The sequence below is a fragment of the Hemicordylus capensis genome, chromosome 4 (genome assembly GCF_027244095.1).
Source record: "Hemicordylus capensis ecotype Gifberg chromosome 4, rHemCap1.1.pri, whole genome shotgun sequence".
In the NCBI taxonomy this organism is placed as follows: domain Eukaryota; kingdom Metazoa; phylum Chordata; class Lepidosauria; order Squamata; family Cordylidae; genus Hemicordylus; species Hemicordylus capensis.
The window spans coordinates 160331181-160358228 of record NC_069660.1 but is presented as its reverse complement, the minus strand read 5'-3'; the positions used below and the strand labels follow the sequence as shown (position 1 = coordinate 160358228).

Below are 27048 nucleotides of genomic sequence, written 5' to 3'. Positions count from 1 at the left end.
CTGGATCTGTGCATGGAAACAGGCAGTGGAGACCAACAGCTGTGATTCTAGAGGGAGACAAAATAAACATTACAGATAAATCCTCCCTCTAGGGCAGAACGTCCTTGCTGATGGAATTAAGGAAAACCTGTTATGTGCTTTTTTGTAGCAGCCCAGTCCAGCCATGAAATCTGTGCTAAGAGCAGCTTGCAGAAAAGACTGGGAAATGTTTCCATTTTTGCTTCTTGCTTTTCTTCTTCACTGCTGCTAGTAGAGACATCAGTGTCTAGTTGTGCATGTGTACTTGGGCAGAAAGAGGTGTCCACAGGAAGTATCACAGTTTTCCATCTCTTAAAGAAGTGACACAGCAGTGGTTTCAAATGTGCTTGTCCACCACTACTGAGCTGAACGTCATGTGGACAACTCATTACATCTCCCATCAGAATTTGTGCTGAAGGTGGAATAAATCAACGTATGGAAGAGACAAAACTCAAGGGAGGTCTCCCATTTGCATAAATGAATGATAATATCTTACAGAACGATGACTATTAACCAGGAGGCCAGGTATGAAAAGTAGAGGAAGAGGATACATATTTGTCAGGCTTCAGTTCAGTAAAACAAAACCTTAGAGAAACAAAATGGGGACTCTGGCCAGGGTTTAAAGGGAATCCATTTTTCTACACAGGAAGGTCCTTGCTAGCCAATTTAACATGAAAAGGGTTCCTTTCTAAAGGTAGAAAGTTTGAAGAGTATGGTTGTATAGCAAGTGTACAGAGATCATATTTCCCCAGTTCGGCAAGATCTTTCATCAGTTGCCAGACTCTGGGGATCAGTTCAAGGTGCTATTTTAGCCTTTGGATCGCTAAATGGCTAGAGCTGGCAACTTATAAGGGATATCTGTTTATTTTTTCATATTTATAATATACTGTCTGATATATAAATGTTCAGGTGCTTTATACAAAACCTAATGCCTTGTGATCCACCTCACATACTTAGATCTTCTAGAGAGCCCCTGCTCCATATTCCATGACCTTTGGGGGTTCAGGGCTGGCTCAACTATACAGGCAATCTAGGTAGCCATCCGGGGTGCTACAATTCCAGAGATGCTCTCTCCCTCAGTTACTTAGGACACATGAGTTTCACAAGCAAAAACAGCCCCATATTGTGCACATTTATTTCAAAGTAAGTCCCACTGAGGTAAGTGGAATTTACTTCTAAATATACATGTGCATAGAACTGCAGTTTAAAGTTTTCAGTCCTACTTTAAGATAAACAGGATTACTTTTATTTTATTTTATTTATTGTTAGATTTTTATACCACCTTTCATTAAAACAATCTCAAGGTGGTTTAAAAAATGTCTAAAACAATATAAAACTAGAAAAAAGTTACACAATGGGTATGTTAAATTGAAATAAAAATACAAATCTAATTAAAAGTTTTAAAAACATACATGAGACCATAAACTACAGAGCAGCAGCAACAAAAACAACACTCATATAAAAGGCCAGGGTAAAAAGCCAAGATTTCACTCGCTTTCTAAACATCTTCTGGCTATCAGTGCTCATAAAAGGAATATCTTTATTTGTCGTACAAAGAACCTAGAGCAGGACTACAGCACTTTGGCCCTCCAGTTGTTTGGGGTCTACCATAATCCCTAGCCACTGTGGCCAAAAGTCAGAGATCATGGGGGTTGTAGGCCAACACCCGCAGGAGGGCCAAGGTTAGGCAGCCCTGACTTAGAGGGAAGGTACAATCTTTACAATATTCACAAAGTTCTAAAATCTATGATCTTGGTGAATACTGAAAAGAGTGTTTTCAACACAACCAGATGTTCATGCATACATACATTCAAAAACAATAACAACATTGGAAGGTAACAATGTTCCAACATTGGAACAACATTCCACTTGTAAATTGCCCAAGGGGAAAAAAAATGCCCACACTGCCGATGGGGAGGCTTACCCATAAGGGTGGCCCTGGTTGTGACACCTGTGTTCCGTGGCACCAGCACTTCATGGTACTGCTCACCAGCCAGAGTGCTGTACACTACCTTGAAGTTCTCCACCTCTGCCTCACTGTTGTCCCACTCAAGTTCCAGGCTGTCAGATGTCCGGGAGACCACATGCAAATTTTTGGGAGCATCAATTTCTGTATTGAGAAAGGAAACAGCCAGTTGTGTTACTTCTGTTTTGCTCCTTTCTACAACTGCAGTCTACACACTTTCCTAAGTCATAAGCAGCCACTCTGAATGCAATTGAATGGGGTTTCACATGGCCTTGTTCAGCCATTATGTTGTACATATGTGCCGGTGTCTGTGTACGTGTACATGTACATGTCTCTGTGTGAATCACTGTATATGCATTCATGTTAAAAGTGAATCTGGGTACAGGCCCCCACAAAGGCAGGGTAAATATAGGAAGTGTACTGCCATATATACATTAAACACTGTATGTGCATACACTGTATACTGCACAGAGGTTATATGTGCATTGAACACAATGTGTGGATAGGGCTATAAGGAAGGGTTTTTCCAACCTACTTATGCAGCCTTGCTGTATGTTTAGAAATGGGACTTTTCTAATGCAATGCATGTTAAATTACTTAGATTTCTTGCCATCTTATCATCCTATATAACTCAGAGAATTAAACCAATGATTCTTGCACATAACCAAATAACATGCTCATTCATTAACTAAAATGAATGATAAGACTTATCATTTATGTTATACATTAAAGTGTGTCCAGCACTTTGTGGTCTTTATCTAATTAGAATTTGAAGCACATTGTTCAGCGAGACATCCAGTTTATATACATATAATATGTGGGATGGAGATTATGGCAAATCTTCCACCTTTCCTAATAAACTGTTTGGATGTTTAATCACTTCAAAATGAAATCAAATGAGGGGAAGCCAAGTGTTCAGATTTCATGTTAAAACAAAGTCACATTCAAATCTGAATGCTACAATGCAGAAATTTTACAAAGATGGTTATAAAGAAGTTTTCAGATTAAGCTGCCTTCTACTGAGTCAGACTGCTGGCCAACTAGCCCAGTACTGTTTATTGTAACTGGCAATTTCTCTTTGAGGTCTCTCAAAGAGGCTATTCACACGCACATGCAAAACTGGGCTAAGGGAGTCCAGCACGGTTTTGCACGTGTGTGAACTGCCAGGATTGTGCCCGATCCCGGCAGCACCATGGTGGCAATCGCACACAAGAAGCCAACCTTGAAAATGAGGTTAGGAGAGCGAATGTGGGGGGCGGGCAGAGGGGGTTTTTTTTGGTGTTTTTTTTAAGCATAGAAAGCACTCTGCATATATGTCTTGTAAAATGTAGTTTGACTCTAAGGTCTTTTAAAATATAGGACCTGAATCTGAGACTGTCTACATGCAAAGCATGTGGTTTACCACTAAGCTATGACTCTTCCCCTAAAACCTGTATGAACATATGAAGCTACCTTATGCTGAGTCAGATGTTTGGTTTTTCTAGCCCAGAATAGCTCTGACTGGTAGCAGCTCTCTGGAGTCTCAGGGACTAGCTACATGCATAGCTTATACTCTAACAGAGAGCTATATCTCCACTCTCACCCTGACATGAATTGTGGGTTTGAGGGCAATGAAAGTAAAGGTGTGATATCTAAATGCACCCTTTGCAAAACAGCAGCCATGAATTAATTAAATTGAATTAAATGAACAAGATTGCTTTTTAATTTGTATGCATGTTCATTGCAGAAGTTGCCAGGGTTTCCTAACAGGGTTCTCAAGAGATGGTATTTGGGATCATTGAAACCACAGTCTTCTGTGTGTGAGAGCTGTAATGCCACATAGGCAGTACTGAAGGCAAAATGTGAGCAGTGTGGTGCCATGTAAAAATGGAGTGACACATTTATAAGGCAATAGTTTTGCTGCTCTATTTGCTTTTTTTTTAATTATGACATTGCAGAGAAGTAAATCAAGGAATGAAAGACTCAGCAAATCAATGAGTGCACCCCCCCCCCACACTCTTTAGGTACAGTCAGCAAGATATGATCATACAGAAGCACAAGTATCCATTTGTAATCATTATGACAGGCAATATATAAGCCATAAACCAGCTCTAAAATATGCTTTCCACCTCTCCCTTTATGGAACAGTAAATTAAACCTGTTAGTTGCCTATAGGCTTTGATTTCATTAAAATGTTCCTAACAAGTAATGCACTTTGCATTCTGCAGACATAATAGATTCCTGGTTGCCACTAGAAAACCCCGCATCTTATCACCCAATTTGAAGCCACTTCTGATGTGGGAAGGGGGAACTCCATCCGCCCAATATCCCATCCCATATATTTCTGCCTGGAAGCATTCCCTATTGTTATGTTCTGGTCTTTTATGGACAGGCAGGCACCATTTGGTTTTGAGTAACAAAAACAACTTTATTCAGTCCTCTCTTTTAGATTTTTGGTAAAAAGTATAGAGAGTGTCTAGGGTGCACTCTGCTGCCCTGAGAGAATGCATGTCTGCTTAATTCTGTCTATCTGCATTACATCTGCCACAGAGGGTGCTTAGTCTGTGATTGTCACACTTTGTTCACTCAGCTTTGTTCATTCACTCTATAGGGAGCTCACACAATGTCATCTTCTAGCTGCTATCTTCATGCTCAAATTGTCACATTTATTAACACAGAAAAATGAACTTTTAAAAGAACAGTAGTATAGCCATGCACGATCCATTAGTGTGGATGGGATATAGAGCAATGGCATAAGCTGCATGCTACACTACAATTTTACATGTGACCGAAAGTGGGAAAGCAAAACTGCCTGGGCCTACAAGGAGCACATCTGAAATAGCCCTTGGTTTGCTGTGTCCTGGACTGCTGACTGCTGTTCTGAGGCAGAATTTGCACTAAATGTTTTGGTGACGGCATGTGTAAAACGTTCTTTAGAGATATGTCTTGGGTGGTTTGGGCCTCCTCCTTTTCTATACTGCCAGGGACAAATCTGCTGCCAAGCATCTGAATGTATCTATGAGGCAAACCAAACAATATACCTATTCCATGACTGGAGCCTGCGGGCTTGATTTTTCTAATGTAAAGAACATACACAGCACCTCCCAATCTGGATCTGGACTGTGGAGGCTTTAGCCCTTTGCCCCATTGCTGTCCTGATCTGGATCAGCCCCTGCCTCCACCTACAGCTGCTATTTATCCCTGGAAAATAGTTCCCATTGACACCCCATGTGGGACAAAGGATTAGAGTCCCCTCCCACGCCAGTCCCAATCCAGATCCACTCCCCCTGCACATGGTATTTCTGAAAAGCCAATGCAGCAGGTAAATTGTCTAGACTGAAAAAGCTTTTCATTCATAAATAGATTGGCATTGCCATCAGTAAAAACATCAAAGTGATTATCTGTGATTCTGGAGAGAGAGAGAGAGAGAGAGAGAGAGAGAGAGAGAGAGTTACAGGTGAAGGGACTGTTATTTTGTAAGTGCAGGAGAAATAGTATGCCCACAGCATCATACCTCGTACTTGCCACCACAGGAACAAATGAAAACTGAGTCAGACTATTGCTCCATATATCCCAGTGTTATCTTTTCTAACTCCAATCAGCTCCCCAGGATCTCGGGCAAAAGTCTCTCTCAGGCAGGCCTAACTCTGGACACCACAACTGGTGTTGTTAGGGACTGGAACGGGAATCTCTGTCAGGCAATGCAGGTGCTGTGCCACTGAGCTATGGCCCCGGCCCTATGTTGTGAATGCTTCCTGTGTCTTCAGATTGTAGGCATGGGGCAAGGTGTATGGGTACGAATGCATCTTCAGTTGCAGGTGAGATGCAATCTGCTAGCAGTTGACTGTTTGTGGGGGGTGGCATACCTGTTACAAAGCGGGTGACTGCAGCATCACTCTCATTGGTCCCACGGATGGCTGTGATGGAGACTTCGTATCGTGATCCAGGTCGTAGTGCCTGCATGGAGTACTGGCTCAGGGGGGGCTGTAGCCGGAACGTGGTCTTTCCGCCTTCCCCATTCTCTAGGCCATACTTCAGCAGAATGTAGTCCACTTTTGCCCGAGGTGGAGTCCATTCAACAAAGGCCACTGTGTCTGAGACATCTCGCACCAGTATTTGGCTTGGCCCATCAATTACTGAGCACAGAGTAAATACAGGAATAAAAGAAAATAGACATGTTACAAGAGAAACAGACACAAGAAGAAAGCCTCGTGCCTTGCAATGATCACTTCGTCCTCTGAAGAGCCAATACAATAGCAAAAATAATTATGAATGTGCGGGGGGAACATAGGAAGCTGCCATATACTGAGTCAGACCATAGGTCCATCTAGCTCAGTACTGTCTACCCAGAGTGGCAGCAGCTTCAAGGCTGCAGGCAGGAATCTCTCTCAGCCCTATCTTGGAGATGCCAGGGAGGGAACATGGAACTTTCTGCTCTTCCCAGACCATAGTGCAAGGCTTGTGTGTACTGTGGACGAAAGTAACCCCGAATCTGAAACAGCCATAAATTAGGGTTCATCAAGGGAAACATACATATATTTCCATGGTTTGTGTAATCAATACTCCTTCCCACATTCAAGTTTTCAAAGAATTTGGAAATGTTGCACAGCCTGACAAAATGAAAGAAGGAACTGTGTAGAGAGATTGGGGGACTGGTGTAAATAGAGTAGGAAAGAGTAGCCTTCAGGCAGGGCACAAGCTCCCTTAGCTCTACTTTCACTCCCCCCACCCCGACTTTGGAGCTGACTGATTTTTTTCCTTTTCTTTTCTTTTCCAAGGCTTTTTCCATAGCCCTAAGGAGTAAAAACATGAAAGTTGTATTGATCATGTCAACCAGCCTTTTGTTTAGTTCTGCTAGGCTCAGCACATACCTCCCTAAGTGTTCGAGATGGACTTCTAGTGCATCGACCTTTTGCACCAACTATCCTAATGACCACTAAGGGCATTGGGAGTAGAGGTAGTTAGTGAGGGTCTCCTTACCTGTCCCTGCTTGCTTGCCTCTACTCTATGACCCCTGCCTTGACTCCTCAGGTATTTCCTGTAGTGAGTCAGTCCTCTTCCTTTCCTCCTAGAGAGAAGATGGAAACATCTCTCTCTCTCTCCCTACCTATCCATTATGTAGCTGATAGATAGGATAGGTCTTTCCTATCTCAAATGTACTTCACCAATAAATCAATTTCGTTTAGACTCTACAGTGATCTCCATGCATGTTACTTAAATAGCTGCAACAACTAAACTCTGCACTCTGTAACTGGAGTGATAGCTTCCTTGGTGCTTTGCTAAAAATAATCATAAACCACCAACACTAAGCAGTACGGGGTGGGGGGGGAGATAGATCTGAAAAATATTGGCAGGTCAGCTCATTCAAATTTCCTATTGGTATCTGTATATGGAGAATATATACAGCACTTCCTATGGAAATTTGTGTACATTAGTATACTGCCCTCCAGATAGAAATAACATTCTTCTTGGGCTCCTTTAAAATATTTTCATCTAAATTCATCAATTTGAAAAAGACGTTACCTCTTTGGTACATGATTACTGTTTTAGATGGCTTATATAATAATATGTATGTATGTATGTATGTATGTATGTATGTATTCATTCATTCATTCATTCATTCATTCATTCATTTATATGTATAGATTCCTAATATTCCTATTTTACAGCTGATAAACTGAAGCTAGATTCTTCATCTGTAAAATGGGAATAATAGGAAGCTACAAAATTGGACAATAGTAGAGAGTAACCTTCAAGGCCAGCTCTTGATTCACACTAAACTACATTAGATGTACAGCAGATCAATGTAGACTATGCTAGACTTTAAGAGAAGTGTTATATGTTGGACCGTTGCCCAAGAAAAAAGAAGAAAAAGCCTGAAGAAAAAAAGACTTTCTTCTGGCTTTTCAAACAACTGAAAAGGTACGGAGAGATGAAAGACAAGAAAATGTTTCAAGACTTTAGTGTAATAGTAACCTGTGAGGTTTAGCAAAAGCCTAAGGAGCAATAAAATATTTATTTAAAATATTTATTCATTAATTTATTTTAAAAAGTCACTCCATGAGTGATGACATAAATGACTCCATAAATGATGTCATTGTACACTTTTACAAGACCTTAGCCATTTTCTTTAATAACTTCAGCCCAAACTACATATTGCAGGGAGATACATGAATGCTGCTGATCCAAATTACTAAAAAAGTATAGCCCTCTTCAATGAAGAGGGCTTTTTATTAATTTGGTAAGAAGCATCTGGAGGAAGGAAGCTCTCCTGGTAAGAAGCATCTGAAGAGTATAATTAGGGGGGAGTGGGCTTGTGTTCGTCCTTCTCCTTAGTGGCCCCTCATGCACCCCAACCATGCCCCCTGCATGTGATGTAACACGCAGGGACGTGGCCAGCACCCAGAAGCGCTTCTCAGCTGGGAAACGAGCTTTGGAGGGCTGTGCTGCTCTGGCCCTTCCAAGTACTGGCCACACTCCCTGCATTTAGTGCTTGTCTCTGCATACAGTGGGGTATTGGGGGTATGTCTAAACTAGCTTCATCATCATCAATTTTATTACAGTCATTGGCCAGCAGAGACTAAACTAGCTGCCATTCACCCCACTCACATGCTCAATCTGTCCTGGTAAGTAACATCTGAAGAGGTCTTATCTCTCCGATTAATCTATCTCACAGGGTTTTTGTGAGTATTGAATGGCACAGCTCCGTGCACACTGCCATGAGTTCCTTGAGGAAGCTGTGACTTGCAAATGGATAAATTTATGTCAACTGCTCTCAAAGAACACAATAAGCCATGCGACTGTATGTGGCCAATAATGTTTGATTTGTTCCTGTCATGATTGCCCAATCACATTGCCACTGCAATTTTATGAATGTGGTTCTGACGCATAACAAAGTTGACCTAGAGCACTGAAATGATTTCAGATCAGTCTTGTATAATCTAAAAATATGTTTCATTCCTGAATCCTGGGACTTCTCATTACATTTTGCACCACTTCCTTCTCCAGCAGGAACCCCCATGTCTGTGTCTGATGTGAAAATGAAAACAAAACAGATTCATTAAAGTACGAGAGCTTTTCTAAACACCCTAAATGTGTAGGGGCTGGATTCAGCGGCCAAGAGAGATTGGACTTTTGCCCCTAAATATCAGATAGAATTGTACATGAGGGGTTGGGATAATTGGCCACACTGGCAGAACTACAATATCTGAGCTGGAAGTAAAAACAGATAGATTACCATGCCGTTCTAATCTATAACAAGCAGAGCTGAATCATTTGCTGGATTGCACCATTGTTCATGGCAATTGCTTGTTAATCACTTGTGTACCAAACCAGCCCTACCCGCTGTTCCTGCTGTGCATCTAATCTCAGGTTTATTTTGTGCCTGGGGATTGGAGTGCTATTATCATAGCTTTTATTCTACAGGTTTCAGTGTTGTTTTTCTTTGTGCTACTGATAGCTAAAGTTATGTTATGTAACTGGTATATTGGCCTTGTTAAGTCACACTTTACTAATGGCAAGTAAAAGGTTTTTATTAAATTATGCAATGTGTATGTTCTCGACTGTATGTATGTGTGTGTGTGTGTATACACAGAGAGAGAGAGAGAGAGAGAGAGAGAGAGAGAGAGAGAGAGAGAGAGAGATGCAGAAAGAGGAATTAGAAAGGGTCAGGCTTGCCAACTTACGGGCAGATTCACACATGCATATGCATTATCCAGTGCCTGGTAAATATCAGCCAAATGTGTGAAGAGGGTCCAATGAAAAATATTGTGTTTGATATCAGTGCTTGATCTACAATTACTCATTCGCACATGCAGCAATCAACAAGTGATAACCATGCATATCTGAATCAACATATGATTTATCTGCAACTGCACAACAGCCTAACACTGTAAAGGCTAATTTACCTCCCTTGTGCTTTAGATTTTTAATCTGCCTTGTAATTCACTTATACTCTGGACAGTTTCATGTAAACACAACCATGTCTTTCTTCATTAAAGCTTTCTAAATAATGTCATTGGCAATTACAATGAGCAAGGAAAACCATGCAAGACCTCAAATCAGAAGTGTTCACGAGTATACAACTCTTGGTAAACTAACAGACACAAAATTAATTGATAGTGTCATAGTCTAGATTTAGTGCAAGCCACCCTTCCTTAATGGAGCGAAGAGCAGCATACATGGATTTTTCCTGTTTTGTACACTCAACAATCCTCTGAGGTTGGTTAAACTGGGAGATAGTGACTGCTCAAGTCATGCAGTGAGCTTCATAGCTGAGCAAGCATTTGAACCTGGATCTCTTCAGTCCTAGTCTAACACACTAGCCACCAGACCACTCACTACACTCACTCAGTCACCCCCTGCTAACTTGGCAAAGAGGCACCTTTTAACGTGGTGATTCTCTTTATTTAGCAGGGGGAGAGTAACTGGCCCTATCCACCCCCAGCACAGGACCTCCAGTGACTGTTGCTGGTGTCTGTCATGTTTCTTTTTAGATTGTGAGCCCTTTGGGGACAGGGATCCATCTTATTTATTTATTATTTCTCTGTGTAAACTGCCCTGAGCCATTTTTGGAAGGGCGGTATAGAAAACATACAAACAAACAAACAAACAAACAAATACATGGAAGTAGTGTATGATGTGTCTGGTGAAATCAATTCATTCAATGAGGTTTCAAGAAGGCTATGAACTAGGTATATAGGGAATGAATAATTTCCACCTAAATTGGAATCGGTTCATCCAGTACTGGAAAATGCACTGCAATCAAAATGTTCCACTAGAAATTCTGTTGCCCTAAAGGGGAATTGTATCTTATAGGATTGTCTTACTAAATGATTGGGCTAAGGCAAAAGGTAAAGTGCTGAGCTGTAGTTATGGATTTTAAAATGTAGAAGAGATTGTGTGAGATTATATCTTGAAAGGTTTATATGTGCATTTTAAGATCAATGGAGAATAATAGTGGATGACAGGTTGCATTTTGAAGATTTTTTTGGGGGGTATTTTTTAATATTTACAGTGAAAAAAAATTATATTCAGTTTAATAAACTAAGGACCATCTATCCTCCCCGCCAGATCTCTCTATGTAATGTATCCTAAGCAGCAGAAGAAACAGTATAGAAAGGAGGATGAGGCATTTACAAATGACTCAAACAAGAGAGCCAGCACCTGATACAGGGGAAAGCAAGAACCCCACAAATAAGTGTGCACATGTACTAGATAGTTCAGTGGCAGAGTACCTACTTTACATTCAGAAGGCCCCAGATTCAGAGTTTTTTAAAAATGTGCATCCAGACACAAAATGTACAGTTTTTTAAAAAAAGACAAAAGAAAAGAAAAGAAAGGGGGGGGGGAAGGGAGAAGTGCTGTTCTCAAAGAATGTTTGTGAAATTCAAAAATTTTAACTCATTCAAAAATCTATATATATAAAATGCTTAGGTGGTCTGTGGCAAATGGTGTGTGGCAAGCCCCGCCCACACAGTGCTTTACCAATTGGAGGTAACAGAGCAGAAGCACCATGGTGATTGGGCAGTGGGGATTCCATATGCAGATAGGGAAGAGGAACAGGTAGGGGTGAGTGAGTGAGCAAGCCGCAGTAAGGGGGTGAGTGTGTGAGCGAGCACCAGGGAGGGGGCAAACGGGTGAGCGAGAGGTGGGGAGGGGGCAGGTGAGCAAGCGAAGGGGCGGGGGTAAGTGGGCGAGCAAGCAGCGGAGACAGGGTGGGTGGGCAAGTGGCAGGGAGAGGTGAGTGGCGGGGAGGGGGCGAGTGAGCAGCAGGAAGGAGGCGAGTGAGTGAGCAAGTGGCGGGGAGGGGGTGAGCGACCGAGTGGGTGAATGAGTGAGTGGCGGGGAGGGGTGAGTGAGTGAGCATTTGAGCAGAGGGAGCCGCTGAGAGTGGGTGGCTGACACTGAGCAATAAAGCAGGGACTGTGGCAGCGGTCGAGGAGAGCAACAAAGTCCTAGTGCACAGATGCTCTGTGAGGGTTCATCTAGTTGTATTATATTAGATGTAAAAAGTGACATCTTTTCTCAATATCAATGAGAGAAGTAAAGTGAGTAGGCAAGGCTCCTCTAGAACCCAGATCGATCCTGATCTCTACCCATTTCTTCTCCCTCTGCCAAAAATTCTGTCTGTAGACTCCAGCACTGCTTCTTCTCACAGTCTTCACTGGTGTAATAGTGAAGATCAGGATCTCAAATTCCCAGATCTGAGGATTTTCTCTCACTATATGTAGGCTTCTAAACGTCTTGGAATGTGACTTTAGGTAACAAAGTATGAGTCCCATTCCGGTGAATGGGAAAATACTTAGGGGCATTAACTGGTTCAATCCCTGGCATCTCTGGGTAGAGTTGGAAAAGGCCCTTGTCTGAAACCAGTCAATTAACAGAATACTTAGCTATATGGACCAGTAGTCTGACTCTTTAGCCTGAGAATGAGGAAGTGCATACAGATTAGTGTTTTGCTTATTTACTTAGAAGTAAATCCTGTGTTCAAGAGGGCTTACTTCCAGTAAATGTGCACAGAATCACAACCTTAATATTTTTGTTTGTAAGTAATATACAGGTGAAACTCGGAAAATTAGAATATCGTGCAAAAGTCCATTAATTTCAGTAATGCAAATTAAAAGGTGAAACTGATATATGAGACAGACGCATTACATGCAAAGCGAGATAAGTCAAGCCTTAATTTGTTATAATTGTGATGATCATGGCGTACAGCTCATGAAAACCCCAAATCCACAATCCCAGAAAATTAGAATATTACATGGAACCAAGAAGACAAGGATTGTAGAATAGAACAATATCGGACCTCTGAAAAGTATACAGTGTACTGTGCTTGATTGGCCAGCAAACTCGCCTGACCTGACCCCATAGAGAATCTATGGGGCATTGCCAAGAGAAGGATGAGAGACATGAGACCAAACAATGCAGAATTGCTGAAGGCCGCTAATGAAGCATCCTGGTCTTCCATAATACCTCATCAGTGCCACAGGCTGATAGCATCCATGCCACGCCGCATTGAGGCAGTAATTGTTGCAAAAGGGGCCCAAACCAAGTACTGAATACATATGCATGCTTATACTTTTCAGAGGTCCGATATTGTTCTATTCTTCAATCCTTGTCTTCTTGGTTCCATGTAATATTCTAATTTTCTGAGATTGTGGATTTGGGGTTTTCATGAGCTGTACGCCATGATCATCACAATTATAACAAATTAAGGCTTGACTTATCTCGCTTTGCATGTAATGCGTCTGTCTCATATATCAGTTTCACCTTTTAATTTGCATTACTGAAATTAATGGACTTTTGCACGATATTCTAATTTTCTGAGTTTCACCTGTATGTCTTTTTTGTGACTAATTATCTGGGCCCAGATAATAGTGTAAAGGTGCCTCCTGATCTCATCTCCAAATAATGTTGCCGACTTCTTCTGTTAGGATTCCTGTAACTTTAATTGCAGCATGACAGGCAAAAACAAAAGCAAAATAAACCCTTTTCTAACAGAAGATACAGTGGTGGGAAAAGATTCCACTGCATAATTTCTGCCTGTCCTGCAGCTTTTAGAGCACAAGATCCTTGCCAGAAAAAATGGTAACCTATACCAAAGCTGAGGACATTCGCATAAAGTGGAAAAAGGTCTAAAATACAACTGAAACACTGGTGCATACAGAGGTTGAATTTCCTGGAAAGCAGAAGACAAAGGTGGTCAGAGGTGCAGAGTGACATAGCAATCAGAAGTGGGATATGGGAAGGAAAAGAGAAGGGTTTGGGGGAGTGTTCCCACAGAAAGAACTGTTAGTGAATATAAAAATAAATGGTTAGGTTTATTGGCAAAGGGCACCAAGTTAGATATGTCCCATAGATCTGAAATTCACAAACTGTGCTATAAAAATCTACGGGAGAATTAAGGAGGCCCAAATACCCACCCACAGAACAGGCCATTTGCTGCATCTCTGCCAGATTCACTGCTCTAGTCTTGCCTCTTTCCAAACAGCCTTTGCTAGGAGCAGGTAATTCTGCCACTTCTCTGCATCAAGTATGTTTGGATCATTCCATCTCTCCCTGGTGGAGAGACATAGCAGAATTGGTCATTCTCAGAAGAGGCTGTCCACTGCATCTCTGCATGAATCATTGCTCTAGGGCTTGCCTTCTTCCAGTTAGGAAGCATGACCAGAAAAGTGATTTGGGCAGAAAGATAATGGGATGGGGGCTCCACTGAGGATGGCTAATTCCTACTTCCTAATTCCACATGGTAGCTATTCCCATGATCAGCAAAAATTGGGCTAGGGAAGGCTAGCCCGATTTCTCCTGATCATGGGAAGCAACACGAGCCACATGGCTCCCAGTGGCAGCGTGGTAGCAAACCTGCTTACGGAGCCCGCTGCGAGAGCACCTGAAAATCAGGTCAAAGGGTTGTGTGTCGCTGCAGCATGACTCCTGGTGTCGGGGGGCTTCCCACAAGGCACTGTGCACTCGCACGGTGCCTTATGAAACTTCCGGAGGCCAGGAGGCTCCCAAACCCTGCCGCTCCAACTGGCTTCATCACGGAGCCGTTAATTGTCTGGGCAGCTGATCCACCCACAAACCCCCTTTAGGCTCTCCACACTGCTCGTGTGGAGAGCCTTACAGTCTGTCAACTATTTGGGATGTAAGCATGAAGTGTGGCTCCATTTTTTTTAAAGTGTTCCTCAGAGGTCAAGAACTATAACTATATGAACAGGTATTACAAGAGCATTTAAAAAGTGGGTGATTGCTTCATGTGACCCATAGATGTCACTGGTAAGCCACATTCTACAAACTCTGAACTGCAGACACTTCTGTAAAAAAATAAAGTAAGCAAAAAGAAGGTCTGTATACGCTTGCTGACACGATGAGTGGTTGACTAAAATCTGTACCAGGACTGCAGACTATTGTTCAAAATATTCAGAAAGATCCTATTTTGTTCAAGGGAAAGGCCTGCCTGTGTTACGTGCTTTTTGGCATACAAATCTTTTTACTTAGTTCCAAAGCCGATTAATGGCTCTACAATATTCAGCTTTGTTGGTGCATCACCTCCTTGAGAGCTTGGCAAGGGCTGTGTGTGTTACTCTCTTATAGATTGATTTTGATGAATGGAGCCATTTGATTTGATTACTAAGAACAGAGCTGGGTGGACAAGATCCTCTTTGCTGCATAGATCATCACTTGTTCAGCCTCTTAACGATGACCAAACATGAGCTAAGGGGTAAGTTAACAATTATTCCATTGCCCATACAAAGAACTATGCTGTCTCAGACCAAGGGCTTGCCTAATCTAGCATCCTGTTTCTATTAGTGGTCAGCTGATGCCTCCTGGAAGCCCTCAAGCGTAGCATGGAGACAACCAACCTCCTCTGTTTGTTTCCAGTAACTGGGATTCAAAAAGATTCTGATTCTGAACACTTAGCTATAATCGGCCTTTGCCCAATCTAATCCTATCAAGAAAAGGAATGACTCTTCTTAACCCCCAACTTGGCACAGAACTAAAGGTTGAAGTTACTCACAGGTTGAAACGCTGGCTGAAGTGGGCGGACTCCGGGCTTGTTCCTTGAGGGCTACCACATTGACAGTGTACTCCTCACCTGGTTTCAGGCCCGTCTGATTAAAGGTTGTCACACTGCTAGGAAGCTGTGCAATGACACCGCCCTCATTGTCCTAGGAATATAAAATAAGTTGACTCAAGGTCTGGAAGAACTGGCAGTATCAGTGAATTAAATGTTAAATGTCTTTTTCCTTCTCTATATGATTGGATTGTTCTATTTTCACATGCATCCTAAAATCAACTCAGCCCTAACACTTCTCTCTCACCCTTGATTAATTCCTTTAGCTTACTTGGTTTCTTGAATAGGATTTCCCCTCTTTTAATCTTTATGCCTTCGAGCTGGTTTTGTGAGCATCTCCAATAGTTTTTGAAGACACAACTGTAGTTTCCAGTTCCAGCTTTGAAAAATTGGTGGCTTTGTTTTTCAGATTGATTTATAATATTTTTAGTGTGCCTGTTCTCCAAAGAACTCAGCGTGGAATGCATGTTGCCCCCCATTTTATCCTCACAGCAACCCCATGTTAGGTAGCTTCATGAGCAAGAGCTTCTGGCTGAGCAGGGATCTGAGCCTTCCTGGTTTAACCTTCAACATTCTAGCCACTGTACCAAGATTCCCTTTCCAGTTGAATTAGGCACTCAACTCCTGTGAGCTGCCTCCAGCTTGACAGAACAGATTACAGCCTATCCCCATAAGTGGAGCTTTATACAATCAATTAGACAGAACCCATCCTGCAAGTCCTGAAAGGAAGGGCTACAGCATGCCCCACCTTCTAGCAGAGCTAATCTGTATGCAAGGAAGAGTGCAGCCTAGCCTACTATGTGAAGACTTTCTTGACCAATTGCTGCAGTCCTGAGTAAGCAACCCACTGAGGTGATAACCTATGAATAATGAGGTGCATGAACATCAATTATGCAAATATAGCCCCCATAAGCCAGAGTGAGCAAGCAAGCAAAAGTCTGTAAAACTACAAAAAATTCCCTCTGGTCTTTTAAAAACAACTGTGCAACAAACTGAATTCATTAGTGTCTCTTCATTTGCTTTTGTTTTTCTGCTGATAATGGTAGTATTAATAGAAATTGATAACATAATCAGAGGAAGGAGGGATAAACTCATAAACATTGCCTCTCCTTGTGAAAGTGGGAAGAACTCTATTGGTACAGAGTCTGTATACAGAGCCTTAAGGCAGCTTTAGACATTACAAGGAAGAGAGGGTTTGCAAACAATTTTTTTTTCTTTTTTGCATTCTGAGGTAATGTCTGAAGAGAGAAGTTGTGCATCTTCCCTGTGGTGAGAGTGCTGTACCTGTACATCTCCCCGCAGGGGACATGTCTTTGGACATTACATGGGAGAATGAAAAGCTGGTGTGTGAGTGATCCACAGTCTGCTCTTTTTACTTTCTCATAACATCCAAAATAGGATTGCAAACATTTCAGTTGCCCCCCAGTAGCTGTGTCTAACACAGGCGCGGAACCTGATTGCCAGTGGCCCGTGTGTGGCGGCGGCCCTGCTCACCCCACCCCCGCGTCTGACATCAGAGGTGGGGGATAGCTATGCTCCCGTTTCTGAAGTCAGTCGTGGGGGGCGTGGTCTGGCTCCTGAACGGAGCTGCGTGGCTCCATTCGGGAGTTGGAGTCTGGCCGTCGCTGTGTTCGCAGTGCCGGCTATTTAACTCCTGAAGGGGCCGCGTGGCCCCTTCGGGAGCTAGACTGGGGCTGGCGCTGTATTTGCAGTGCAGCTAGGAGGGGAAGAGCTGCTCCTGGCTGCGCTGTGAACGCAGCTCCAGCCATTTAACTCCTGAAGGGGCCATGAAGCCCCCGCTCGGGAGCTGAACCAGCACCCGTGTCTGATGTCAGATGTGGGGTGTGTGTTGGACCGTGAGGCGTGGCCCCTGATTGGGCATGGCCCAGGTTCTTTGAACCCATTCGCCCAATGGTGGCTCCGCTCCTGGTCTAACAGCAGTTGTGCTGATTTCTGCAAATCAAACTGCCGTCAAAGGCACTGGAGGAGATTAAAGGTAAAGTGTGCCGTCGAGTTGGAGTCAGTTTTGACTCTTGGCGTCCACAGAGCCCTGTGGTTGTCTTTTGGTAGAATACAGAAGGGGTTTACCATTACCTCCTCCTGCACAGTATGAGATGATGCCTTTTCAGCATCTTCTTATATTGCTGCTGCCCGATATAGGTGTTTCCCATAGTCTGTGAAACATACCAGCAGGGATTCGAACCGGCAACCTTCTGCTTGTTGGTCAAACATTTCCCTGCTGCACCACTTAAGGTGGTTACTGGAGGAGACTTGCACAATCTTTTTCTGGTTAGTTGGCAAACCTAGTCCAAAACTAACTCAGGAAACCTTTGCATTATGATGTCTTCCTCTATGCTAGAATGGCGTCTAACTGCGCACAAATTTAACCTGATTTTGAACAGAATATTATTTTTAGGCTTATGTATGTGAAGAGAAAAAAAGCTCCAGCTTGTAAGAGAAGTGTGTGTGTGTGTTGGGTGGCGTGGGGGGCAGGGGCATGGAAAGAAAGAAAGAGACTATGCCTGAGTGAGCGAGCAAACAAGGAAGAGCTTGTAAAATTACAAAAATTTCCCTCTGGCCCTTTAAAAACAACTGGGAAAGAAGCTGTATCCGTCAGCTTCTCTTCGTGTTGCTTTTGTTTTTCTGCTGATTTTGTCTGTCTTTCTACAGTTGCAGGTTTTCACACCTCTAGGGCTCAGCTAGCCTCTTCATTCTTGAATGAACCTTCATTTACTTAAATAGCTTTGCATGGATATGTATGGAATAAAGTCCTTACTCTGTATTTCCTTATTGCAAAGCAGATCTAAAGGTGTTATACAGGCACAATTACATGCAAAGGGTATACTCTAATAAATTATAGCATTTCTGAAGATCATGCTCATTCAACTGCTTGAGTCTAAGAGTGGATCCAGAGAGGAGGATGAACATGGGGCAGCTGCCAAAACCAGCAACTCTCCATTGTCCTTCCTCTCCTTCCACATCAATAATTTATGTGTTTATTTTTTAAAAAATATCCCACCTTTCCCTCCAATGTAGAGATACTTAAGCTGGCTGAGCTCCCACTGGGAATGCGGGGGGGGGGGGGGGACGGAAAGATCAAATATGCTTAGCAATGTCTCTTTATTGTTTACATAGTTTGCAATTGCCATCCTTTGTTCATTCATTTTTAAATGGAAAATCCAGATGAAATTTATGCCAATGTGTTGCATTCCCAGGATCTAATGTGTTGTCCTTCCAATCTCCCCCCCCCGCCCGCCATTTCTCTCTTCCTGGAGGCAGCGGCAGGTGCTGCCACTGCTGCTCTTCTTCCTCCTCCCCCCACCTGTCTATCTGATTCCCTGCTGTTTGAAAAGGCAGGTGGATAGGGAGCGGGAGGAAGCATGGGGTCCTCCACATACGTCCTCCTTCTTCTCCATGTCTCATCCCTTGACATTCCAAAGGGCAGGGAGCAGAACTGGTGAGTGGAAAGAGGAGCAAAAGTAGCAGTGGCAGCAGCAGGAGCACTGTTGCAACCAGTGAGTAGGAGTGGCTGCCTGCCCCACTTTTCCAGCAGTCACACCACTGGCAGTTGTTCTTGTTGGAGGAAGAGAATGGGCATTCCAGGAGCTGAGAGTTAACATCTGCCTCCCTCCTGAGCTCTGCTCTAGAGACCACCACACTTGTGGCTATTTTTTTAAAAAAGGATTATGAGCCCTTTCGGGACCAGACTTTAAATAAACTGCTTCGAGTCCCTGGGGACAGAGCAGAATATTACACAAATAAGTAAAGCAATGAGATAGGTGGTTGGAGGTGGTGGGCTGGTGGAGGTGGCTAATTTTCTGCCTCCACCAATCTGCCACCCAAGGTAGCTGCCTCACGGCACCTCATTAGTGAGCCATCTGTATATCAGTCTATTTGTAAGTCCAGGGAACTACAACTAGAGGGCACCCAGGATGTAGCACAGCAGTCTCATCCATCTGCTTGCTGATTTATCCTGTCCCTAGTTGACGCTCCCACATGTCCCCAGGCAGCCCTCCCACAACTCTGACAACCAATAGACCAATGTCAGTTCATGACATTCTGTAGCCTGAAGTAGAACACCAAATGGCATCCCTTCCCTTCTCTCTCTTTTTCTATTAAAATCTCACCCCACTCCCCACTTTTCAAATATCGCCCTCTTCCTTTTATGTTACGAAGAGAATAGGAAATAGGAAATGCAATTGGATGCCCTTTTGTCTCTCTTCTTCTGCAAGCTATCCATGTGGTGGTGGCGGGAGATGTTGGGTGAGCTGCCAAGCTGCCCCTGAAATCTGGCCCACAGTCTGCCACCTGAAGCAGCCCTCTTCCCCCCAGTTCAAGGCCAGCCTTGCAAGTAACCTAGATGAAACACGGCTGCTTGCCTCCCTTGCGTCCCTGCCAGTTGGCAGGAGGGTGCTCCTGACTGAAGCACAGTTCTGAAGGGTGATCATTGTTATTAATGAAGGACAGTTCTTAATGATGTTACCTTGGGGATGAAGCTGACTTCCCAGCCATCAAACAAGAAGGAGAAGGGCTCCCATTGCATCTCAACTGTGGTCTCTGTGATTGTTTTGAACTGCAGACCCTGTGGAGTGGAGAGTTCTGGAACACAGTGGTACAGATGGGGGAAAAGCCTTTGTTAGCTGTACTGTGGTCTACCAATACCCTAACTTCAGATGTTCACATGTAACCCACATCTGTACTTTCCACTTGCCAAAGCACCATGAGTAGAGAACAGATTGCGTATGAAGAGAACACTCTTTGTGCTTGAGAGTACACGAAGTATGCCTACTCTCTATATTAATTGGTTTCCTTATGAATATATAAAGGCTTGATGTTCAGGACTCGGGAGGTAGGGACCAAGCTAGGAGAGAAGACATTGAAAATAAATTGAATTGGAACGTTGGCATATTCCAGCCGTGCATCAAGTTCCGTTGGATAACAATTATGTCTAAGCAACCATTTTGATGAAGAAGTAGCAGTGTTGATAATCTCCACACACTTTCTGTGAGCTATGATTGCAATAGCAATTCTCCACGGAAGTACAACAGATCTTTCATAGATCACATTGTGTAGCAAACCTGGATTTACCACAAACAATATATCTGACAGGGCGCCAACAAGCACTGTGGCTCCTTAATGAGTGTATGCATATGAAGCACATATTTGTAAACACGTTGATATTTGTTGTCCATACTTTGCATTTTCAAACATGCACTTAAAACATCTCAGGTATAGCCTATGAATCCGCCTTGAGTGTAGAAGCCACTGAAGCTATTCACATGTGCAGGTAAAACCGGGCTAAGGAAGCCCAGCTTGGTTTTGCACATGTGTGTGTACCACCAGGATCGGGCCCGTTCCCAGCAGTGCCTTGGAGGCAAACCGGCCTCCATAGCCAGCCTCTAAAATGAGGTTAGGAGAGCAAGTGCTCTCTTAACCCAGCTGGGACTCTTGGCCAGCTTTGGGGAGGGGAGGTGGGATCCCCATAATGCACTGTGCACTCACATGGTGCATTATGGGAGCTCGGGGGTGGGGCAACACAGGGTGACGAGTCCCGGCACTCCAACCCAACAGCAGTGGGCAAATAACCCACTGAAGAGGGAGCCCTCAGTTGTCTGCGGGGAGGTAAGACTTTTTAAGGCTTCCTTCCCGCTAGCTCTCTTGCCCTTTCTCACGGCTCATGCGAAAGAGTTCATTGTTTGTTTTCTGGTGAACTGAGTGAAATAAAGAGGTATCCATTGCAACTCTTTCTCCTGCCTTGCAAGTGGTTGTTCTAAAGCCAAAGGCCACTGTGGCTGGGGACTGGAAGGAGGCGTTGTCTAACAACATGAGGACCCAAGATTAGGAACCCCTGTTCTAAAGAAAGAACCTCAGGGATAACAACATGTTTAAAATGCAAGAAAAAGCATTGTGGAGAACTGCAGGACTCCATAAATAGCCGTCTCTTTTCTTTCCACCTTCTTTGCGGTTCACTCAGTTGCACACTCAATTCAGTTATCAGGATGTTCCAAGACCTGTTGATTCCTTTATCTCAAATAACGACTCTTTATAAAGTCAAGGGGGCTATTCTCACGATCGGCAAAAATCGGGCTAGGAGATCCTAGCCCGATTTTTGCCGATCGTGTAAACCACCGGGCTCACAGGTGAGCCCGGTGGTTTACAAGCGGGTCACCCGCTTCTGTAGCCCTCCCCTTAGCCTGGGTTTGCGGAGCAAGTGCTCCGCAAACCCAGGCTATTTGATCGTGAGCAGCTGCAGCACGGCTCCGCACCACAGCTGCTCACGAGTAGATCCCCGGAGGGGAGGCAAAAAGCTGCCTCCCGGCTCTGGGGGTCTCCCCAGTATGCCCTGCGCGCTCACGCAGGGCATACTGGAGCTTCCGGGGGCCGCGTGGCCCCCGAGCTCCCCAGCCCCTGCTGGCTCTATCACGGAGACGGCAATTGTGTAGGCGGCCGATCTGGCCACCCAGGGCTCCCGCTGTGATAGTCTGCGGGGGGAGCGGGCTTAGCTCGCTCTCCCCGCAATAACGGCAAAAGTGGGTCTCACTGATTGTGAGACCCGCCTCACTGTGTTTCAAAAGCATGTTAGAGCTGCCAACTTTTCAAATAATGGTACGTTTTTGCTGTCTGCACATCAAATTCTGTTAGGGGAGGTAATGCTTATCTATATGCCCTGAAATGCTTCATCTGCTGATTGCTGCATTCTGCTAAAGCCATAGGAGCAGGCCAGATAATTTTTTTCTGGTCAACTGGTAACTGTGTTACTTGTATTCTCTGAGATAACTCAGGACACTTATGTGCTTGCACTGAATTCTGACCTCTGCCTAGCATTGCATACTCAAGTTCATGAGCACACTTAGCCTGAGGTAAAAGAGACATATGTTTTGGGCAGTATATAAATTTGTTAAACAAATAAATAAACAAACAAACAAAACAAAACAAAACAAAGAAGCTCCTAACTATCAAAAGACTCAGGCTTTACTTGCAACTAACTATAGCTTCTGATCAATTTTTTACGCTGTGCTTTTCTCTCAGTACATCTGATAGTGCAAACAATCTGTAATGGAGGAAGTAAATTATGCACCAGGATTTGGCCATATTAATTATACTAATATGAATGTCTGATTTCAAAGATGAGACTTCCAGTTAATGCTGTATCATGATGAACTTGAGATATGTGCCTTGATGGCTGCTGTAAAAAGTCATGGCTCTCTGTGAAGTTATAAATATGGATCAGTTTTGCAATTAAAGTTGCATTCTTCAGTCCCTCCTGAAGATATAATCTCTCTCCCAAATTCCCAATACACTCTTGTTCTTTTGAACAATGCAAATTGCTGCTGGAATCTCTACTTACTGGAATCTCTATTTGCTGGAATCTCTACATATTTGTGCATCTTTAGGTCTATTTCCATGGGTTTTTACCCCAAAGAGGCTTGGTCAGGAGCCTCTAACCCTGCCCTAATAGAACGGCCATCCACCTACACAAATACCCCTTCTACATTTCCAACAGAGTGGAGGACTTACCCTAAATGGATGGAACTTCTGGGTCTCTTTGAATGGCAAAGGGTTTGCAACCTGCCAAATGTGCAGTGCACATATCTTTAAATTCTTTGATGCAATTGATGAAAGTGATGATGCAACTGGAGCTTTGTCCTGCTGTTTCTTCCCTGTTCTTTTCATCATCTCCTCATTATGTCTGCTCTATGGCACCCCTAAAGTCCTGCTTGTTATAGCAGGTGGGGGAAAGGGATGGATGACAAGACTAGGAAAGAAACAAGCAGATGACTCGTGTCCTGCCTCATCAGCATCTATGCACCGAGTTGTGACTTTTTAAGTTGAGCTGAGGACCAAACAAATCTTAAGCTGAGGACCAAACAAATGTTACATCCGAATGTGTATAACAAAACCCCAATGTTGTGATAGAAACCCTGCTTTGTAAGTGGTGATTTGGAGCACAGAAGCAGCGATGGAAGAGGGAAGGGTATGCCTGGCCTTTTCCTGATCCATGCTTTCCCACTGCAAGTCCTGTATCCAAGCACTTCCTCCATCCACACACGTGTTTGAGTTCTATACACATGTTGATCCCCTGAAGTGTCCCTGTCATCCTGAAATTGGTCTCAGCTCTGAAACCCGAAATGGCATACCTGGCCGCAGCATAATCGTGCAATACTTACGGGTGGCTACCTTGACACCAACAGGGACACTGAGCACATCACTGATGACAGCATAGATGCTGATGTTGTACGTCATGCCTGGCTCCAGCTCCTTGATAGAGACGGTGCTCCAGTCCCCAGGCACCCGCTGCTGAAGCTGCAGGCCCCCAGGCACTGCTGGTTGGTAGGAGATCACATATTCCGTCACGGCCATTGGCCCATCCCATTCCAGGTCAATTGACCTATCACTGATGGCAGCCACTCGCAAGCTCTCAGGTGGGGCAACTGGAAGAAGAGGTAATATTAAAAGTATGTGCTGGAATGACTCACTAATCTCTCCAAGGGGTAATAATATATCCTTGAGATGCGTTCTTCTTTTGGTCTATGGCTAAGGCTGTAGTCCTAAGCACACAATAAGGAATACATCCTAGTGAATTCAGTGGGACTTACTTCCAAGTAAAGGTGCATAAGATGCACGGGCTGTGTCACACATTATGCAAATTACAAATCTGAGTTTGGTTTTGAGTGTACCCAACAGGGAGCCGCAGCTAAAATCTGCTTTACAATAAGTATGCTTGCAGGATATACCTGGCAGGTAGGTTCCAGAAAGTGGTGCTGGAGGCAGTAGTTAGTGCCATTGCACTTGTGCAAGGATGATCAACAAGGTTTTTTTGTTCCCCATTTTGAAGAACATCTACATGAAAGTGCTGGGAGAAGTCAGTCAGAGTTTGGAGTTAGGTACCATCATCTCATACTACGCGGGAGGAGGCAATGGTAAACACCTCCTGTATTCTATCAAAGAAAACCACAGGGCTCTGTGGGCGCCAGGAGTCAAAATCGACCTGACGGCACACTTTACCTTTACCATCAACATGGAGACACCAACCTCTCCCTCCACCCCCATCAGAACCAGGTGTAGCTACAGACACCTTGAATAGATGCTAAGAGCCAGTAATAGGGGGATGCAAGCTAACAGGTACAGAATGCAGTGGACTGATTACAAATGGGCTGACTGCCGAGAACACAGTAAACCAAGTTTTGATTTTTATCCTCCTCCAATTCTTCCCCCATGGTGTTTTGGATTGTTAAATTTTAAATTCTTTGGCTCTGGAGTCCGGCAATTACCTTAAGAGCTGGTTTTGGCTGGGATAATTAGATTACTTATTCTGAAAGATAAGGACTGAACTACCTTTGAAGAATGGGTTGAAAAAATGGCTGCGTACTTTGACACAGCAGTTGGGACACAAGGCTGGAAAACAATCACAATTAGATAAACTAGCTGGGCTGGGCGCAGAGCACCTGCATCTCTGCTGGCCCACTTCTTCCCCCTGCCTGCTTCTTCTCCCCCCCCCACCCCCGCCCAGTGCTTTCTGGCTGGCGGGCAGCCTGGAAAGTCAGCCTGCCACCTTCTTCCGCTCACCTGCCAATTCCCGGTGGCTCGGCCGGCCCAGGGCCAGCTCCTTTTCTCGGTGGCCGGCCCAGGTCGGCCCGCCGCCTCCTGTTCCCAGCTGCCGGCCTGCCGCCACCTCCTGCTCTTGGCAGCCGGGCCAGGCTGGCCCACCACTGACTCCTTCTCCTGGCACCTGGCCCTCTGCAGCCTCCTGTTCCTGGCGGCTGGCCTGGCCAGCTGCCACCGCCATTGTCTCCCTGTCCCTGTCGCTATCCCACAGGCAGCTGCTCTCACGAGAGCTGCCATGCATGGGATTAGCGACGGGTACGCCTAGGAGAAATAAAGATATAGATTTTTGGAGGGCAAGGATTTGGAGAAGATTATAATGTCTTTCTCTACTAATAACATATATTCTGCATTGGATTTGGAACCTCCTAATAGCTCTTGATGAGCATGAATCAAGTCCATATTATACCAATATTAAAACTAAAATATATTAACTGGCTGCAGGTTTATTTCCAGGATCAATGCAAAGTGTTGGTCTTGAATTTTAAAGCAGTCTCTGACCCTCAAACCCAGGTATCCAAAGGTCAGTTTCCCACCCACATGAATCTGGGGTCCTCTTCAGAGGCTTTTCACCAGGGACTTTTAAACAATACCAGGCTTTACTGGGAGGCTTTATGGCAAACTCCAAGTTGTCCTCCCCCCAAACGACACAAACAGTGGATTGTTTTACCCTGGATATAAATCGGGCTACACTCTTAACGTTCTGTGAAAAACACAAATTGTGTGTGAAGTGCTTCCTGATAACTCACATGGACTTGGGGGTAAATCTGGCCGATATGTGAACGTACCCCCTCCAATGCAAGTTAAAGGACTTTAAAAGCCCAGTGTGAAAAACTTCCTGGTGCTCCTGCCTTCAGAGGAAAGGCACCCTCCTTAGACATATTTGTCTGGCATATCTCTGCTATCCTTTTAGTATCAGATAAAGTCTGTCCTCATATACCACTAACAGTTTTGAATTATTTCTGACTCCTTTTAATTGTATTTGTATTGTTTTAATCTAAATTTACATTTTAGTTGCCAGTCTCATGATTTTTTTATATGCTGTTTTATTTTGTTGCTTCATATTATTGTTTGTGATTTTATGTTTTATATTTTTGCTACAGGCCACTCACAAAAGGGAGTAGGGAGAGTAAAATACAATCAATAAATCAATCAAATGGATGTTTTCAAGCACTTGCTTGTCACATTTACACTTTATATTCTTTGGTTTGCACTTAAAATATTTCAGGTATAAACCAAAAGAAAAGTAATAAATGAAGAGAGCGTAAGATCAGTTAGATAGCGCAGTAATCAGTATAAAATGTTTTTATAGCTGCTTCCCTCATAAATACAAAGCAATCTTATGCTTGTTTAACTAAGCTTTATTCAGAAACAATTTCATTTTTCTCCGTCTTCATTCCTTACATTTTCTTTCTGGCTCCAGCCACCACACTGTCTACAGGATCCCTACTGGGACAAACTTCTAATTAACAAAATATAAAGGTCTGCTAGATAGAATACAACACATCCCTCCCCTTTATAACAACCAGAATTTAATTGATCTACAATTTGGTGAAAAAGTCTTGAAGTCTTTTAGGTGGTTTTCTGTCACACGCACTTCTAATTCTTGGATCTCTGACAAAGGAGCTGTTAGTGATTTGTTTTCTGGTACAGAGGATTGTCCATCACTTTCATCAGCCTCACCTTGAGGTCAAAACTGGAGGGAAGATCAAATTCCTCTCCGATTCCTCTGTTGAGATTAGACTCCCTTCTCTCTTTTCTCATAAAAGAACTGCAGAGGCGTAACTATAGGGGGGGCAGGGGGAGCACGTGCCCCGGGCGCCATCTTTTCTGGTCACGTGGGGGGCGCCGCCATGACAAAAAATTTTTTTTAAATTTTTTTTAAATTTTTTGTTAATACAAATGT

At 43.7% G+C, this 27048-nt stretch overlaps 1 protein-coding gene across 5 annotated transcripts in view; it reads right to left on the bottom strand.

The window, feature by feature from the left end:
- Positions 1–27048, bottom strand: part of TNR (tenascin R) — a 540529-nt gene that overhangs the window by 66836 nt on the left and 446645 nt on the right. For all 5 annotated transcript variants that reach the window (XM_053247413.1, XM_053247414.1, XM_053247416.1 and 2 more), the window contains 5 exons: positions 23708–23971; positions 20023–20138; positions 15483–15633; positions 5830–6099; positions 1943–2128 (listed from right to left, as the gene is read on the bottom strand). In XM_053247413.1, coding sequence (XP_053103388.1) covers positions 1943–2128; positions 5830–6099; positions 15483–15633; positions 20023–20138; positions 23708–23971 — 987 coding nt within the window. The remainder of the gene's footprint in view (positions 1–1942; positions 2129–5829; positions 6100–15482; positions 15634–20022; positions 20139–23707; positions 23972–27048) is intronic.